At 40.2% G+C, this 19,980-nt stretch overlaps 1 protein-coding gene across 4 annotated transcripts in view; it reads left to right on the forward strand.

Annotated features, from left to right (window-relative positions):
* The first annotated feature begins 879 nt into the window (after positions 1–879).
* The window catches only part of eif4eb (eukaryotic translation initiation factor 4eb), a 28,922-nt gene continuing 9,821 nt past the window's right edge, over positions 880–19,980 (forward strand). Inside the window, exons 1-4 of one of the 4 annotated variants that reach the window (XM_073042424.1) lie at positions 976–1,002; positions 6,910–6,984; positions 12,528–12,634; positions 15,088–15,183. In XM_073042424.1, the coding sequence (XP_072898525.1) occupies positions 6,967–6,984; positions 12,528–12,634; positions 15,088–15,183 (221 nt within the window). In that variant the 5' untranslated portion in view covers positions 976–1,002; positions 6,910–6,966. Of the gene's footprint in view, positions 1,003–1,078; positions 1,101–6,909; positions 6,985–12,527; positions 12,635–15,087; positions 15,184–19,980 lie in introns of those variants that run through there. The other 3 variants (XM_073042426.1, XM_073042423.1, XM_073042425.1) reach the window with 3 other exon arrangements.

Below are 19,980 nucleotides of genomic sequence, written 5' to 3' on the forward strand. Positions count from 1 at the left end.
AGGGGAGGGAAGTTCAAGGGGGATATTAGAGGAAGGTTTTTCACTCAGAGAGTGGTTGGTGTGTGGAATGCACTGCCTGAGTCAGTGGTGGAGGCAGATACACTAGTGAAGTTTGAGAGACTACTAGACAGGTATATGGAGGAATTTAAGGTGGGGGGTTATATGGGAGGCAGGGTTTGAGGGTCGGCACAACATTGTGGGCCGAAGGGCCTGTAATGTGCTGTACTGTTCTATGTTCACTCGACCGTTTTCGGCCCTACAACCACCTCTGGCCATTGTCTCAGCACCCCACCTCTCCTCTTTGTACTGGGCAATCTCTGTCCTCCGCTCTAAATCCTGATGCGGGGCTTTAACTCGGAACATTGTCTTACTGCTTGACCCACCGAATGCTTCCAGTTCGTTGCCCGACTTAAGTTTTCTGGCATGGTTGATATGAGCAACATTTGGGATAGAGTGTTCTCTGAAATTGAGCATCATTAAGTAATATGAGTAAGCCTTTTAGCCTCTTTAACCGGTTCATGATCAATAAACAAAACTGAACATTGTTTGTTCGCCAGCCGGTTTGTTTTAATTTGGTGGAAACTTTGTTTATTCCCAAGTTATGAAATCCCCAACTTCTTGACATGCATTGGATAATTTTCACTTGCTGCGGGAGTGTGAATGAAAGGCAAAGAGTAAAACGTGATAAACGTGGCTCCCATGAGAAAAGGGGAGGTCACAAAAGGGCAGAACTTGCTCACGGAGGGAGAAGCCGCGCATGACGTAAGAGAGGCGGTGTCTTGGTATTGGAGAGGACGGTGAAAGAGGCGGGGCCTCGGCCACGATCCCCGCCCCGCTCCACGCCGTTTGAGCCTGTTTTTCAAACGTTGTGACGTCACGCCGGCTGGCGGGCGGGAGCGAGTATGCGTACACCCCGACCGGCACCACGTGACCCGAGCTGCTTCAATCGGCGGTGCGCTCGAGGGCTGGACTCATACACACAAGATGGCGACCGTGGAGTCGGTGAGTGACATTACCTCACGGCACTGGGACGTGGAGCTTTCACACGTTATATGGCCTGAGAGGCATAGTTAACGGCCGCTGACTGTCACCGTATGGCGGTGGGTGTAAAAGAGGCTGGGTTCAAGCCTCCGTAGAGGCTTGTTTGTATTATCCACACGGCTTGGGGACTGTGGCCCGATGAGCGGCCGGGAAGCAGCATGGCCCCATGACTTGAATCAGGCCCCTACGCTGAAAGGGGCCCGGCGTCGTTCATCTACTTTCCTCTCTTTTGCTCACGTGCTTTCCCGAGAAATGGGGAGGGATTTCTTTGCAGTTCTCTTTCACCCTCTTATTGCGGTACCTGTCCACCGTTCAACACTGGCACCATGAGGGAGCACTTGGGGGAGACCATCATCCCCCACTCTTCACCGCTCGCTGACCACGGCGAAATGCCCCTAAATGTACCTTCATGCCTTCTCTTAAAGTATTTTTTCTCCCGATAAAAACCCACAAAGTAACGGTAAACCAACGTCACCACACAATCCCTAAGGCGTTCGCAATTCGACCCTTGTTTGTCATTGTTTTCTTTTAAAATTAGTCAGGTTTCCTATAGCGTAATGATCACCCTTGCTTATAGGATTACTCTTCTAGTAAGTGAATAAAATGTGAATTTTACATTTTAATTTAATGGCTATGATGTAATGTTCTTCTCAAATCTGAATTTTGTTATGCTTTTCTTAAAACCGGCTGTTTCATTTCTGCACCTGTTCGCATTCTTTCCCCGTCGCCTCTTGTGTTGATTCTTCAAGCCAATCACTTGTTGCTGAAATAGGTATTGAGTATTTTCTCACGGGGGGGGGGGGGTTTCTTCTTTGCTCTCTTAGCTGTCCATCCCACCAACAGGCAGTTACAGTATGGTATTGACAGCTAATGAGGCAACGGTCCAGAATTAACAGATGGTTGAATGATCTCTGCCACTGGATTATTAACCTTTCTCTTTGATTTCTGTACATGGTCAACTGGCTTTCGCATAAGCCATGTGCAATTTTTGATCCTGTAACAGGTTTTCAAATAGTTTGAGTGTTTTCTTTGGTCTGCAAAGCATGATATGCAATGCATTTGACTCTTCAAAAGCAAATGATTTTGTAAACTATCTGGCCCGAATATTTAATGCTAATTTCTCAGTGGCACATGATGGGTGTACTGTTAATAATGAGGCAAAAGAAAGGGAGATCACGTAGTATAGATTTGGAAGTGATCTTAATTTGGGATCACAATTTTATATTGGTTATAAACTGCTCAGCAACTATCCTGAAATTAATTTTTCATTTGGTTTCTCTTAGTGCAAGTAGTGGTGTTTTGTTGCGGATTCTAAGTAGAAGATCTATTGCTGAAAGTGTTCAATATCTGTGCCAAACATTCACTTGTTAATGCAGTTGTTTGTTTTAACTGGTCCTGATTTTAACCACTGTGTCATATTCAATCTTCCATCTGTTAATGTCATTGAACCTTTTTCTTGAGTGCTCCTTAAAGCCCAACTCTTAGTCCAAGCCTTTGGTTATTTGCCTAATTGATCAGTTTCTGTTAAGTAAATGCAAGCTGAAGGAGATATATGGAGGTTTGAATGCAGTGCGGTAAGGAAAATACAATAATTGGTAACTAAGGTCATTGGAAGGGTGAGAAAATATGGACTAACTTTTGCACATGATTGATATCAAGTAGTTGCACATTTTTTTCCCCACAGCAAATCATACTTTACTCCAAGTGACTGCTTATGAAGATGTAGGGCAAAGGCAAAAGCAGAGTCTGTAATGATGCTCCTGCACAATTAATGATCTGCTAGTACTTGTTTTTGGGCTAACTCCTGATGAAAGCTTATTTGGCTGAGATTCTTCATATCTGAAACTGTATATCGACATGAACCATTATCACCTTCAGGGAGGAGATAAGGTTGGGGTGTAGATGGATTTCAAAATTATCTAATTAAGCTTCTTTATATAGGAATAACCACAAAGTAAGGAACTATTTCAATTCTGAGAAGTTTTAATTCAGCTGTAAACCACGCAAAATGCACTTGCCATGTCTCTTCTCCCTCCTCCCATTCTACTCTGCTCAATCTTCACTAGTTTCTTAATTGTTTGAATGTACTTGTGTTTGTAATTAAGCTGATTTAATAGGTTAATAGGTTACAGTTCAACAAGTTTAAGCATGAAGGAACTATTCGGTTTGCTTTTGACTTTAAGGCCAGTACATTATGAAGAAAACTTGTATTATTCCAGTATCAGTAAAGATGAACAAATGCAAATATAAAGTGGGATGAGCTGGGCTTTTAAGAGGAAAACCAATAAAATTGATATTGTAATTTCAGCCATTATAGCATTAACATTAATTCATGAAAAAGCAAGAAACTACCAGACTATGCAGAAATGGCATAGTACAATTTGTTACCAAGTTTTACAGTGTGGTCAAACAGATTTGCAGAAATGGGCAAAAGCCCGTTTGGGGAGGGAGAACTCTAGGAATTCCTCTCCACCTTCAAGCAACATAAGGTAACCCAATAATCTCTCTTTATTTCTGGCCATAGCACAGCCAACCTTGTAACTAGGAGTCCTCTTGTTCATTTCTTTGTGGACAGAAGAATTTCCTGTTAATACTCATCCCATCTTTATCCCAATGTTTTTAAATGTGTGTAATTTCTGCATTTTAATTTATTTATTTTTTTCCCTTTTATATTTCAAATAATCAATTTACTGGGCAAAATTCTTTTTTTTTCATTTTGTCGTTCTTGTATATATTCTAAGTCCATTTTTTAAAAAGAAGTGTTTAGCATTGCCAAAAAACTGGATTTTTCCTTGGGTAATGGATTCCTTCTGTATCTCACTTTTGTCAAGCTAGAGATTACAACTCCTTAGTTTAGCCTATATGCAAATTTAGGCTGATGCTTCATCAATATATATTGCTGAGTTGACTTCAGTACCGTTATTAAGGTTAAAGTCCATAGTAGAATGGTGGAGGAAGAAGCTGTGCATTAAGGATAGTTTCCTATTATTATCCAAAGGAGAAAAAAAAACTTCATATGTCCCATTTAATGTAATTTGGATTTAACTGTCAACTTGCTACTGTATTTATAGAGCAATTTATTGGCTTTGAAATATGCAAGGCACTGCATATAGAAGCTAGAAATAATTTACCATGTTAAAGGTAATTATTTTATACTGCCTCTTTGAAGAAAACAGTTTCTGAAAAACATTCCAATTGTACCGTGACTGCCAAAGAAATGGTAATTAAAAATAATGAATGTTATAATGTACAATTTCAATACTCTAATTACACATACAGTTGCTCCCTACTATCAAAGCTTGTGTTACTGTTATTAAGGATGCTTGTGATTCTTAGTGTTTGGGAACAGTTTGCTCTCTGGCTAGTTAACGTGTGTTTCATTTTTACTTTTCATCAACCATTTACTGTGTTACCGGAGTAATTTTCTGTTTTTAAAATTATGGTTACTCAACACTTTAAAAAATATTTAATATATGTAAACAAGATAGTATAATTTGCTAATAAACAGACTGAAAAGCTGCACCAAGTTGATAAGTAAACACGGGATGGATTTTTTAAATGATAGTACCATTGACTTCAAGTCAAGTCACTTGTATTGTCATTTCAACCATAACTGCTGGTACAGTACACAGTAAAAATGAAACAGCGTTCCTCCAGGACATTGGTGCTACATGAAACAACACAAAACTACATTAGACTTCAGACCTACATGGGACTACATAAAATGTGCAGGACAGTACAATAATTAATAAACAAGACAATGGCATAATAAAGGGTGAATTACAATATAATAATAAATGATAAATTATGTAAATGTAAACAATGTTTTAGCAGGAATTGAGAATGAAATGAGCAAAAATTGCAAAGGGAGTGGAGTGGTGTTCAGTTGAGTGTGTGTGTAAGTTGGTGTCAGACTAGATTCTGGGAATTGAGTGTAATGGCTTGGGGGAAGAAGCTGTTACACAGTCTAGTCGTGAGAGCCCAAATGCTTCAGTACCTTTTGCCAGATGGCAGGAGGGAGAAGAGTTTGTATGAGGAGTGCATGGGGTTCTTCACAATGCTGTTAGCTTTGCAGATGCAGCGTGTGGTGTAAATGTCTGTATTGGTGGGAAGAGAGACCCTAATGATCACTATCCACTCTAGGGTCTTACAATCCAAGGCAATGCAATTTCCGTACTAGGCAGTAATGCAGCTGCTCAGGATACTCTCTATATATCCTCTGTAGAATGTGGTGAGGGTGGGAGATGGACTTTTCTCAGCCTTCTCAGAAAGTAGAGACACTGCATTTTAAACTGTTCTGCATAGTAAGTGGGAGTGTGCAGATTCTTCAGATAGTGGATTTCAGTTTTACTATAAATGCAATTCTTTGAAAATAGGCATTTAATAAACATTAATTATTTTATTTTTACACCTGGTACTTAATGGACTTGAATGATGTCTTCAGTACAGTGTCACGTGGGAGATTGGTCCAGAGGTTTGGCCCATTATATCGAGGGCAAGTTGGCAAATTGGATCCAAAACTGGCTTGGTGATAGAAGAAAGGATAATTGTAGTGTTGCTTTTGTGATTGAATGCTTGTAACAAGTTCTGTTCCATTGGGATTGTTGCTGAGACCCTGTCTATTTTAATATGCGTGAATGATTTGGATATTGGGAACAATCATTAAGCTTGCAGGTGATGTGAAGATTGCTCAGTTGTTGACATTGTGGACTCTTAAGATAAAAAGTGGCATTGATGAGCTGGTGAAATGAGCTGGAAATGGCAGGTGGAGTTTAATCCTGATAAATGTGAGAACCATTTTAGGAACACTTGTGAGGCTAGGACATAGACCATGAAAGGTAAGGTTCTTGGACAGGTGTTCCCAACCTGGGTTCCAGGGACCCCTTGGTTAATGGTAGGAACCCTTGATCTGGGGAGAATTGAGGATCGGGGACTTTGGTGTGCAAGTCCAAAGATCCTTGAAGGTTGTGGCACAGGTGGATGTCTTCATTAAGAAGTTGTATGAGATGCTGGCCTTCATTAGTCAGGATAAGAGCAGCGAGGTTATGCTCCAATTTTACAAAACCTTGATCAGACCTCAGTTGGAGTACTTACTATGTGCATTTTGCTCACCACACAATAGGAAGGATGTGATGCTACAGAAGAGAGTCGTGATTCACTGGGGCATTCCTTAGGGTGGAGTGTTTCAGTAATGAGAAAAAACTGGAGGGGCTAGGTCTGTTCCTGTAGCAAGAGAAGTTAAGGGGATATGTTTGATGCCTACAAAATTGAGGGTTATTGGTAGGATTGACTAGGAGACTTTTCCTTATAACAAAGTTAGATAAACTAGATATTGATTCAGGGTAAGAGATTTAGAGGATATCTGAGAGAAACCCTTTCAACCAAAAAGTGATGAATATCTCCCTGAGAAATTGGTGGAAGCAGAGTCACTGGTAGTTCAGCAGTGCCCAGATGGGAATTCAAATCACTTGGGCCTGGAAGGCTATGGGCCAAATGCTGGACAAACTCAGCCAGTCAAGCATCATCTGTGGTGGCAAAGAATGGTTGGTGTTTTGAGTGGAAACGGAAAAGTTAATAGCATGGGCATAAGGAGCCAGATGGGGAAAGAAGGGTAGAAACAGAGTGGTATGCGATCCTCTTTCCCTCACCCAGCTCCACCTGTCAAACTCTTTTTTTTTCCTTGTGTTTTTCCGCTGTCATCCACCAGAATCTCTCCCCAATCTCCCCCCACTCCCCGCTCACTTATTAACTGGGTCTACTGTATCATTCCTGATACAGGGTTTCGGCCTGAAATATTGACCATTCCTTTGCCTCCATAGATACTGCTTGATTTGCTGAGTTCTTCCAGCAGTTTGTTTTTTTCTCCAGATTCCAACATTTGCAGTCTCTTGTCTCTTTGCTGGAAGATAGGATTAATACAGATGGATGCCTGTTGATGGTGAGGTGAGCCAAATGCCCTTTTCCATCCTGTATGACTCTCTGGTACATTATATTCAGTACTCATCTTTAAGTATGAGATATTGATTGGCTCAATGGTTTGAAAGTTCATTTGTTTCAGTCCAGCGACTGGAAGAACAAATCTGTGAGTGCTGAACATTTTATGCTCATGCTGTTTACTGGTTGAGCAGATGATAACAAAAACAATAACTACTTAAAGATGGCCAGTGATCTTTTTGTGTCTTGCCATATATATATATATATATGATATTTGATATATATCTCTCTCTCTCTCTCTCACTCTCTCAATGGATCAGCTTCTCTTTGGCTGTTCTTTTGTCAACTATCCAACAATCTTTATTTGTAACTGTATATCATATTTTGTTTGGAAAAGCTTCTGTAAAATGTCATGGAATGGTTTCCTACCTTAATGATGCTCTATGAATTCCAGTTTTTGTTTCTATTAATCTGTTGCTCCTAATGATCTGTCTCAAGTTTGCTAATGACAATTAAAATTATTAGACAATAGACAATAGGTGCAGAAGTAGACCATTCGGCCCTTCGAGCCTGCACCGCCATTTTGAGATCATGGGCTGATCAATTACTATCAATACCCGGTTCTTGCCTTGTCCCCATATCCCTTGATTCCCCTATCCATAAGATACCTATCTAGCTCCTTGAAAGCATCCAGAGAATTGGCCTCCACTACCTTTCGAGGCAGTGCATTCCAGACCCCCACAACTCTCTGGGAGAAGAAGTTTTTCCTTAACTCTGTCCTAAATGACCTACCCCTTATTCTCAAACCATGCCCTCTGGTACTGGACTCTCCCAGCATCTGGAACATATTTCCTGCCTCTACCTTGTCCAATCCCTTAATAATCTTATATGTTTCAATCAGATCCCCCCTCAATCTCCTTAATTCCAGCGTGTACAAGCCCAGTCTCTCTAACCTCTCTGCGTAAGACAGTCCAGACATCCCAGGAATTAACCTCGTGAATCTATGCTGCACTTCCTCTACAGCCAGGATGTTCTTCCTTAACCCTGGAGACCAAAACTGTACACAGTACTCCAGGTGTGGTCTCACCAGGGCTCTGTACAAATGCAAGAGGATTTCCTTGCTCTTGTACTCAATTCCGTTTGTAATAAAGGCCAACATTCCATTAGCCTTCTTCACTGCCTGCTGCACTTGCTCATTCACCTTCAGTGACTGATGAACAAGGACTCCGAGATCTCTTTGTATTTCTCCCTTACCCAACTCTACACCGTTCAGATAATAATCTGCCTTCCTGTTCTTACTCCCAAAGTGGATAACCTCACACTTATTCACATTAAACGCCATCTGCCAAGTATCTGCCCACTCACCCAGCCTATCCAAGTCACCCTGAATTCTCCTAACATCCTCATCACATGTCACACTGCCACCCAGCTTAGTATCATCAGCAAATTTGCTGATGTTATTTTCTATGCCTTCATCCAAATCGTTAACGTAAATGGTAAACAGCTGTGGTCCCAATACCGAGCCCTGTGGCACCCCACTAGTCACCACCTGCCATTCCGAGAAACACCCATTCACCGCTACCCTTTGCTTTCTACCTGCCAACCAGTTTTCTATCCATGTCAATGCCTTCCCCCCGATGCCCTGAGCTTTGATTTTACCCACCAATCTTCTATGTGGGACCTTATCAAATGCCTTCTGAAAATCGAGGTACACTACATCCACTGGATCTCCCCCGTCTAACTTCCTGGTTACATCCTCGAAAAACTCCAACAGATTAGTCAAGCATGATTTACCCTTGGTAAATCCATGCTGGCTCGGCCCAATCCTATCACTGCTATCTAGATATGCCACTATTTCATCCTTAATAATGGACTCTAGCATCTTTCCCACCACCGATGTCAGGCTGACAGGTCGATAGTTCTCTGTTTTCTCCCTCCCTCCTTTCTTAAAAAGTGGGATAACATTAGCCATTCTCCAATCCTCAGGGACTGATCCTGAATCTAAGGAACATTGGAAAATGATTACCAATGCATCCGCAATTTCCAGGGCCACCTCCTTTAGTACCCTAGGGTGCAGACCATCTGGACCTGGGGATTTGTCAGCCTTCAGTCCCATCAGTCTTCTCATCACCGTTTCCTTCCTAATGTCAATCTGTTTCATTTCCTCTGTTACCCTATGTCCTTGGCCCATCCATACATCTGAGAGATTGCTTGTGTCTTCCTGTTTTGTCCTGTTACAATTAGTGTATGTACCTACTATTGTTTAGCTTTAAAATATACTCTGATAACTGCCTAACTAATCCCAATTGTTACGAAATCTGTCTTGTTAAGCACATACAAAAGCTTCAATGCATTCTTGCTTCTTAAGTTTATTTTAACCTTTGTGCATTCATTTTGTAGTTGAGTACCCCATAAGTAAACAAGTAAAACATAACCAGCAATACAATGTTAATATCAAACTTAAGGTTCTCTGGTGTGAAACTGGATTGGGAGGGGAGATTATACGGCTTCAGACTCTTACCTGTTGTAGTTTAGAAGAATGGAAGGTGATCTTATTCAGATATAAAAGAATATTAGGGCTCTAGGCAGAGTAAATCCTGAAAAGATGTGTTTCCTTTCATCAGAAAGTGTAGGCCCAGAGAACACAGTCATAAACAAGGAAATTTAAGGCTGAGGTAAGAATTTCTTATGAAAATTGGGTTTTTGAAACTCCTTGCCCCAGTGTTGTGGGGTTGGATCCTTGTGTATATTTAAAAATGAGATGTATTTTAAATCAGTAAAGGAATCACAGAAGTGGGGAAGTGCAGGAAAGTAGATATGAGAACTATTGTAAAGGTCACAAGGGGATGAATGGCCTGTTCTTGCTAATCCTGATAGCCTTATGGTTTACTGAGATTGAAAATATTAAGTTGGACCTTGTGCAGATCTGAAATACTGTGATTGCACCTAGAAAAGTTGATGAATCTTTTCATTACTCTTGAATAATTTTGCTTCCTCATCTCTTGGCCCCCGAACCTTTGAAGTGTAATTGTGATGGTGAACGTTATTGTGAGCTGATTCTGATGAAAGCTGATGAAAGCTCATTGAAAAAAGTTTATCTCCATGGATGCTGTTTGACTGCAGTATTTTCAGCATTTGGTTCGGGGAGGAGTTAAGGGTTTATCGTAAAAATGATCCGAGTAAAACTGAGTGAAGCTACAATGCATGAAATTCAAACAATGAAAACAGTAGACAGCTAAATAATCCAGCAAATCAAATGAAAGTTCTGTAGTTCTACCATATCTAGTTATGGAGGTGGATACTTGAAGGATATTCCCATCTCAAAGGTAACAAAGCCCAGCATGAATTCTGAAGCTTTTGCAGCCTCATTCAGTTAGAAGTGTCTTATAACCAATCAATCTTGACTTCTTCCTGAGACTTCCATTTGTTAAAAGATGGTTTTCAACCAATTCACTCCACATGATATCAAGAATCTGCTCAGTGCATTAGGTACAGCAAAGGCTATGGGGCCAGGCAATATACCCGCTATAGATCTGAGCTCCCAAATTATTTGAACCTCTAGCCAAGCTATTCTTGTGCAATTGCAGCACTGATATCAAAGACTATTGCCCAAAAACATCCTGTTTATAAAAAAAAATTAGGACAATTTCAGTCTAGCTAGTTACCACACAATAAGTCTACTGTGAATCCTCAGTACATGATGCAAGGTGTCACTGACATTGTCAACACCCAGCAGCTGTTTGCCAAAATAATTTTTACAAATCCTCATTTTGGGATTTCCGAAGACTACCTGGCTTCAGGCATCATCATAAACTTGGTCCAAACATGAAGCATAGAACTGAATTCTAGAGGTGAAGTGAAAGTGACTGCTTTTCTCTTCAAGGCAGTATTTGGCTGAGTATGGCATCAAGATGCTTTGGTGAAACTGAAGATGATCATTAAAGAGAAAACATTCCTGAGGTTTCAGAAAGGAAGTTAGTTGTGTTTATAATAGGTAAATCGTCCCTTTCCCAAGATATCACTAGAAGTTCTTCAGGGTCTTATGGGCACTGCTGTCTTCAGCTGCTTTATCTTCCGTGCTAGTCTAAAGAAGAGATGTTTGTGTGACCCTGTATGCAGCAAGAAATTAGGCTACTGATGAGTGAGTGGTAAGTAAGATGTATCATTAAAATGTTGACGCTGATAAATTTTTTTAAATCAAGAATGGCACCCCATCAAGCACCCCAATTCTTTCTATTACTGATGTATTGTGGCAGTAGTGTCTACCATCTATAAAATACTCTCATCCAGGCTACTGCAAATGCATCCTTAATCTTTACCACCAAGACAGGCAAGAATGGCAGGTGTATGGGAACACCATCTGTAAATTGCATGCCATTCCTAATTATAAAAAAGTTGCTAGATGTTATTCACAGAATCTCAGTCCTTCAACTTTTGCCTAACAGTACCGTGCAAGTCATTCTGGTGAAGCTGATTCATTGATTCAAGGTGGTTTGCCGCTACCTTCTCGGGAGCAATTGGGGAAGGTCAACACTTACTGGCATTGCGAGTGATGCCCAATCCACAAAAATTAAGAAGCACTATTATTTCTTTTCTATTATAGATTTTTTCCCTACATGTTGGATTTCTGTGTCAAATTTAGAAAAGTTATTTATTTGCATCATCCTGTACTTGAATTCATGGTAAAGATAGCACAAACATTTACAATATTTAGACCTAACTTTTGCATGTATTTTAAATACATTGCAGCAAAAAGAAACAATGCCTCTGAGCTGGGCTAGAGCAAGGTGAGGCTGTTTTTGCTATGAATTTCTACTTGGCTCAAAGGTGAAGCTTATTTCATTAAAAATCTTTGCTATTTTCAAAAATAGAGTAGTTCTGCATTTTACCACTTTTCTATAAGATGACATACTATAAATTTAGTCAGAAGGTACAGATACTATCTGTTCCCACCATGAAAGTATTCGTACCTGGTGATTGGAGTTCTGATAAAATTCAAGACTCTTCTTTTTCCACTAGTTTGCATTAGTTTCTTGGAGTATGTACATTTTAAAGGAAACATCTGAATTTTAACCCTGTTCTGAGCTCAGGGCTACAGAGTTGCTGCCCTGCTGATTTCAGGGCATGTTGTATCCTCCAGTAGTTAAACATGAGACCAACAGGCATGGAAGGCATTCCATTTCATTGTTGTATTGCGGTACCATCAACAGAGTTATGCATGGATTTTTAATCTTGATGTAGGCAGTCAAGAACAGGTTCATTAATGCTGAAAAAACAAGAGAGGAATTCTATAATTTTATCTCTTTGGGAACCATTCATTTTAGATTCTTTTCAGCAATTGCTCCAAGTATACTGATCATGTCTGGATCTTGTTCTTATTTAATATTCCAGTAAAAGTTATAAACAATTATTTAAGCATTGAATTAAGTTATTAAGTTTGATGTCTAGCTAATCTATTACTGCTCAGTTTGTCACAAACTTTTTCAGTGATGTTAGTTGCACCTGTATTAAGAAGTGTTTACTTTTTTTTTGTCATTCTTTTTTCTGTGTAGGAAACCACCACACAACCCCAACCTTCAGAAGAAGAAGGTAAAACTGAAACAGCAACTCAAGAAATAGGAAAGCCTGAACACTACATAAAACATCCGTTACAGAATAGGTAAAGCAACAAGCATAAGATTTGACGCAAAAGTTCAAAGTGAGGACCAGTTTTGATGCAATTTATGAATTAATATCAATTACACTGAAATGCATCCCATCACATGGGTTGGATATATAAATGCCCATAGAGTAGATGCCTATGAATATTTTCTATATTCTATATTCATATGCCTATAAAAGCCATTTTCAGGCAATTTTTTTCTGTAATTTACCAGATTTATGGCTTATTACTTAAAATACCAATATTGAGGCAGAGAATTTTTCTGACAGGAAAAGTTTCTTCCTTATGGTCATTTAGGGCACCATAATACTTTGGCCACTTCATGGTAATCTGAGATGTTGTCTTCCATGGTCATGGGATCTGAAATACCGTATATTCCGGAGTATAAGCCGACCCCCCCCCCCCCCCCCCCCCCTTCCCCAGGTTAAAAAAGTGACTTTTTCATGTTACCTTTGTATAAGCCGACCCCTTTTGTAGAGGTTTTTGATTTAACCAGAAAAGATCACAAGATTTCACATGCTGGTACTCGGCTTTGCAGATCCGGACCCCGGAAATTTTGTGAACCTACGTATTGTAGAGCATTATAGGCGAATTCTTAATAAATAAATCAGGGAGAGAAATTTTGGATTAGGTTTCCAATGGAAAAGAATCCTCTGAAATGTAACCCCCGTGAAACAATTTAGCGCCCATTGCAATCTCGTTAAGACGTAACACAGGGTGGCGGGATCAGTACGTGTACTCAGTATTGAGTTTGCAACCACCATGTACAAAAGATTAAAACAAATGTGATATGATGCTGGCTTCAAGCTGAAAGTTGTTGATTTTGCTAAAGGAGCGAATAATTCTGCAGCTGCTAAGAAGTTTAGTGCAAACGAGAGAGGGTGGAGAAAGGTAGAGAACACTTTGAGGGAAATGCCAAAGACGAAATGTGCAAACCGCGGAAAAACATGCCAGTGGCCAGAACTGGAAGAAAAAGTTTTAGAGTGGGTGAATCACCAGTGATTGTCAGGATACATTGTTACCAGAGAATTGATTCGAGTTCAAGCGTTGAAATGGGACGAAAAACACCGTGAAGTCAGCGAAAATTTCAAAGCTACGCGAAGTTGGTGCACCCGATTTACGAATAGACATGATCTTGTGTTGAGATTAAAAAAAACAAAGATTGCTCAGAAAATTCCTGCGAGGTGTTGCTTATGTTCAAGAATGCTGCTGGATGGACGAAGCAGGTTACTTGAAGTCGGTTAAAGAGGTGTGGCGTCAATGTCCCGAAGGTGTCAGAAGGGAAAAGTCGCTACTTGTCTGGGACATTTTCAAAGCGCAGTTGTCAGGTGAGACAAAAGCAGCACTGAAAGCTGAAAATACGGACATTGCAGTCATCTCCGGTGGTTTGACATCCATGCTCCAGCCACGAGATGAGTTTAAACAAACCAAAGATTTCACGCGTCGACAGTGGAACCAATTTAACTCAAAAACAGCCAATAAATATGACCTGTCTTCAGTGTATTCATTTTTCCGAAGTTGGCACCCTCTGTGTAAGCTGACCCCCTAATTTTAGGACCAAACTTTAGGGCTTGGCTTATACACCGGAATTTATGGTATCCAAAAACATGATACAAATTAGATCACCTATTGGTGACCTTATTGCTGTAGCATGTGTTTGCCTAAATGTCATTTTGTTTAAAAATCCATTTGTTGTTTAACAAGAATATTGAGAAAGTGATATGTAACACACATTTATTTCTTCCTGCATTTTTCAGTGCTTTTTTTTGTGTGTCATCTGTATTACAATCTGCAAAATTTTAATCTATTCTCCAGCACTTCACTTACTCCAAATGTTTTCATGGAAGAAAACTACAAGGTGGAATCAGTTAAAACTAGTGCTCTCCAGGAATAGAACTATCCCATTAGTCCAGGATAATATGTATAATGAGTAATCCAAGACCTGAAAACTATTGGTATATTTATTTTTAACTTTCTATTTTAAAGCCTGATTGCAGAATTCTGGCCTTTTTTCATTTGATACTGACCTAATTTTGACTAGAGGCTAGGAGAGTTAACTCTAGCCAATCTGTCTTGGTTATCAGGCTGAAATACATTATGGCCATGTGTTCTCAGTCATGGCATCAGAAAATGATAATTGGTTGTTTTGATTTCCCCCGTTATGACTGTAGTCTTGTTGCCTCGGTTAAATTGGTTCTTATTTTTCCAGTCACAATCAATCTGAGACTCCTTCAAATTCTATTATGAAGGATCTTTCAAACAACAAACAAAATAGTTTTCATTTCCTAGTGCTTAGGCATTGATTTTTTATCAGAAGTTCTGGAATTAAGAAGAAACTGTCTCACTGCACCAAAGCTCAGTTTTCACATGAATGTTAAGGTTTTGAGAAGTTTTGAGGGCTGCTCTTTATAACTAATCTCATCTTTTAATTTTCTATAATATATCTCTAGATGGGCACTTTGGTTCTTCAAAAATGACAAAAACAAAACTTGGCAAGCAAATCTGCGTCTGATATCCAAATTTGATACAGTGGAAGACTTCTGGGCGTAAGTCAAAATATGAAAATGTATCTTTGAAGTTAGCAGAGGCGCATCAAGGCTATAAATTACTATAAAAGTTCAAAGAAATGTGCAGTATTAAATTGGAAAGGAAATAATTTTAAATGGCCATGTACATACAGATGCTGTTTTATGGAAAATACCATCAAAAGATAATCCATGACAGGGAGTGTGTTAGAGAGCTTTCTTTTAATCAGGACAGCAATTGAGATTTTAAAGGCAGACTTCCGCAGCAATTTACAAAAAAAAGCTTTGACCAGCGACCAGTCGGTGTTTGGGATTGATTAGCAAGAGCAAATTACAGGAAGGCAGTGGCAAGCACTGTGGACAGAGTCAGAGTGGTCATCTTGAGGCTTCAGTCAGAAAGCAAAAGAAAAGCTCTAGGTTAAGTTTGTTTTTTTTTTCCCTTCCCTTCTTTATATTTGCTCAACTAAAAGTGTGGAGGTGCCACACAGGAAAGATTCTAGCATGGATAAAGCAGTGGTTGATTGGCAGGAGGCAAAGAGTAGGAATAAAGGGAGCCTTTTCTGGTTAGGTGCTGGTGATTAGTGATGTTCCGTAGGTGTCTGTGTTGGGACTGATTCTTTTTACACTCTATGTCATAGGTGTCAAACACAAGGCCCGCGGGCCATATCCAGCCCGGCGTACAATTACATCCGGCCCGCGAGATCATTTTAGATAGATCTATTATTTTAATTATTAATGGCCCGGCGATATGAAACGCTGATAACACACCCCCCCCCCCCCCCGTCAAGCGTCTGTTGCTGTATACAACACTATTCTGAAGTCAAAGCTAACCCCTAACAATGGCGAAGAGAAAAGTTGATTCTGAAAAAAGAGTCTTTCAAAACCGATGGGTTGCTGAGTATAGTTTGTGAGATAGCCACTGATTTAAGAACACAGTTGATTGAAAGAAGCAACCCATTTATTGCATACTCGCTTGCTGTGGAAGAAAGTGCTGATATGACGGACACTGCACAGCTGGCTATCTTCATCTGAGGAGTGGACTCCAATTTGTGCGTTACAGAGGAAATATTGAACATTAAATCGATGCACGGGACGACGACAGGAAAAGACATTTTTGAAAATGTATGTCAAAGTGTAACCGACATGAAATTGCCCTGGGACAAACTTATTGGACTTACAACAGATGGAGCACCGGCGATGTGCAGTGAAAAAAGTGGACTAGTGGGAAGGATGCGGGTAAAGATGCAGGAGGAGAACTGTACTGGTGAGTTAACAACATATCACTGCATCATACACCAAGAAATGCTGTGTGGTAAAGTCCTAAAGATGGAACATGTAATGAGCACTGTAACACAAGCCGTAAACTTTATCCGAGCTAAAGGTTTAAATCACCGGCAATTTCAGTCTTTTATGCGGGAAATAGATTCAGAGTTTGCCAACATTCCTTATCATACAGAGGTGCGTTGGCTGAGTCGGGGAAAAGTCCTCAATAGAGTTTTTAAGCTCAACAAGGAAATCTGTCAGTTCACGGACATTAAAGGAAAAGACTCCACAGTTTTGCGGGATGAAAAGTGGAAATGTGAGTTGGCGTTTCTGGCTGACATAACAACACATCTCAGCGTCTTAAACCTTCAGCTCCAGGGACGTGACCGCATAATCACTGACATGTATGATGCAGTGAAGGCATTTCAAGTGAAGCTGCTCTTATGGGAGACACAAATGCACCAGTACAACTTGCCTCATTTTCCCTGTTGCCAAGTAATGTTGAACCAGGTCGGCGCAATGATGTTCCCAAATGCGCACTTTGCTGATAAACTGAGCGCACTTCGCACTGAGTTCGCATGGCGCTTTGGTGACTTTGAAGCACAAAAAATTAATTTCGAGCTGCTTCGCAACCCATTTGCCGTCGACGTGGAAACTGCACCTGTACAGATTCAGATGGAGCTGATAGAGCTGCAGTGTAATGGGACACTAACGGCAAAGTACTACACTGCAGGGCCCGTACAGTTTATTCGCTCCATTCCTGAAGCAATGCCTCAGCTCCGTCTACATGCAGCTCGAACCTTGTGCATGTTTGGTAGCACATATCTGTGTGAGAAGCTTTTCTCAGTAATGAAGATTAACAAAACATCACACAGGAGTCGTCTCACTGACGAACACCTGCAGTCCATCCTGAGAATCTCCACAACACAGAACCTTACACCAAACCTAAACGGACTTATTGCCAAGAAAAGATGCCAAGCATCCAGCTCTGACAAAACGGCATAAGAGCAAAGAAAACTGTGTTTTGATTTGTTGTTGTTTTAACTTTTGCTGAAAAGCACAAATTTTATTTATATTTTCAGGGTTTTTTTGCAGCATGCTCATATTTCTAACTTGTATAATACTGACAGGAGATATTTTTATGGAGAGCAAAATATTTAAGTTATTTAAAGTTTTAGTTTATTTTTTCTGGAATAATATTCCTGTCTGTTTTTATTCATATTTATGTTCAAAAAATGTTTGGTTTTAGTGTGTTCAATAAATGTTTATCCTGTTTGGCCCGTGACCTAAAGTGTGCTTTGAGTTTTGGCCCCATGTGCAATTGAGTTCGACACCTGTGCTCTTTGTCAATGACTTGGATGATGGAATTGATTGCTTTGATGCAAAGTTTGCAGACGATGTGAAGATAGTTAGAGGGGCAAGTGGTTTTGAGGAAGTAGAAGGGCTTTGATTAGGAGAATGGACAAATAAGTTGCAGATGGAATACAATGTCAGGAATTGTATGGTCAAGCACTTTGGTAGAAGAAATTGAAAGGTGACTATTTTCTAAATGGAGATAAAATACAATAAACCGAGTCCGTGTGCAGTATTCCCTCAAGCTTAATTTGCAGGTTGAGTCTGTGGTAAGGAAGGCAAATGTGATATTAGTATTTATTTCAAGAGGATGGAATATAAAAACAAGAATGTAACTTTGAGACTTTAAAAAGCACCCATGAGGCCTCACTTGGAGTATTATGAGCCCTTATCTTAGAAAAGATCTGTTGAAACTGGAGAGGGTTCAAAGGAAGTTCATGAAAATGATTCCAGTAATGAATAGCTTGTCATATGAAGAGAGTTTGATGGCTCTAGGCCAGTATTCAATGGAATTCAGAAGAATGCGGGGTGACCTCTTTGAAATCTAGCGAATGATGACAGGTTTCAGTAGAGTGGATGTGAAGAAGGTGTTTCCTGTCATGTGAGAATCTGAGACCAGAGGAGACCGTCTCTGAGTAGAGGGGTGTCCTTTTAGAATGGAGATGAGGAATTTTTTCAGCCAGAGAATGATGAGTCTCCGCAATTCTTTGCCACAAGCAGCTGTGGAGGCCAAGTCAATGCTTGATTGGTCAGGGTGTGAGGAGATGCAGGGAGAAGGCAGGAGATTGGGACTGAGAGGAAAATTAGATCAGTCCTGATGAAATGGCAGAGCAGACTCAATGGGCCAAATGGCCTATTTCTGCTCTCATATCTTATGGTCTTAAGAAAATCTTAAGAAATTATTTCTTTTGAATCTAATTGATCAAATTTTTTATGTTTTTACTTTGAACAAGAACAGTACGGATTTTAATGGAATGGTTAAAAAATAAAAGATTCTATTGCATGTATTTTAAACAAAATTGGAAGGCGATGCTGGTCTGTTATGCTTCCAAGCAGATGGAGTCAAGGGGCAAATAGTCATATGGCTGGGAAACCAGCCTGCAGAATATACATAATATGGGCATTAACTATTACAATTTTAACTGATGAAAGATGGGAAGTGATGCACTGCAAGGATTGAAGCTGGGATCATTGCTTTTTTATCTAATTACATTGATGATTTGGTGTCTTGAATCTGAAGTATTTATTAGAGATACTGATTTATCATGGAGATGGACTGGGAAATGGCAAATGGATTTCATTTTAGATAAGTGTGAGGTGATGCATTTTGGACAGTCCAACCAGGGTAGGGCTTGTACAGTGAATAGCAGGCGTTGACAAGTCCTGATGAAGGGTCTCGGCCCGAAACATTGACTGCTCCTTTCAACGGATGCTGCCCGACCTGCTGAGTTCATCCAGCTTTTTTGTACGTCTTGATTTGACCACAGCATCTGCAGCGTACTTTGTGTTTACTAGGCATTGACAAGTGCTGTGAAACAGAGAAACTTGGTAGTACGCAGTTTGCTGGAAGTAACCATGCAAATACACAAGATTGTGAAGAAGGCATTTAACATGCTGGCCTCCATAGGTCAGGATATCAAGTTAAGGAGTAGGGACGTTATGTTTCAGTTATATAAAATGAGGCCGCACATTTTTTGTCACCCCATTATAGTAAAAGATGCTATCAAGCTGGAGAGGATGCAGAAGAGATTTGAAGAAGCTACCTGGACTTTAGGCTCTGAGTTATAGTTAGTTTAACCACACTGGATTGTTATTCCTTGGATAGTTTGCTTGGACATAGGAGTTTGCTATGGATAATGTGGTGGGTCATAGTCTTTGCCTCAGTGTTGGGGAGGGTACAGATACAAGATAAGAGGGGAGAGATTTAAGTGACTTCTTTTCACAAAGAGTAATGAGTGCCTGGAATGAGCTGCCTGATGAAGTAGTCAGGATGGGTACAGTTGCAACATTTAAGAGGCATTTGGATGAGTATTTGGTGGGTTAATGGCTGAACAAGAGCAGCTAGGACTAACAGGGAGGATGCCATGGTTAGCATGGGCCAGTTGGGCTGAAGGGCAGGTTTCTGTGTTCTTTTACTCAGTCTTTGAAAATTTGCTGACAGCACCAAATTGGATAGAAGACAAGCAAATTACAAGATAATAA

The sequence above is a fragment of the Hemitrygon akajei genome, chromosome 4, assembly GCF_048418815.1.
Source record: "Hemitrygon akajei chromosome 4, sHemAka1.3, whole genome shotgun sequence".
Lineage (NCBI taxonomy): Eukaryota > Metazoa > Chordata > Chondrichthyes > Myliobatiformes > Dasyatidae > Hemitrygon > Hemitrygon akajei.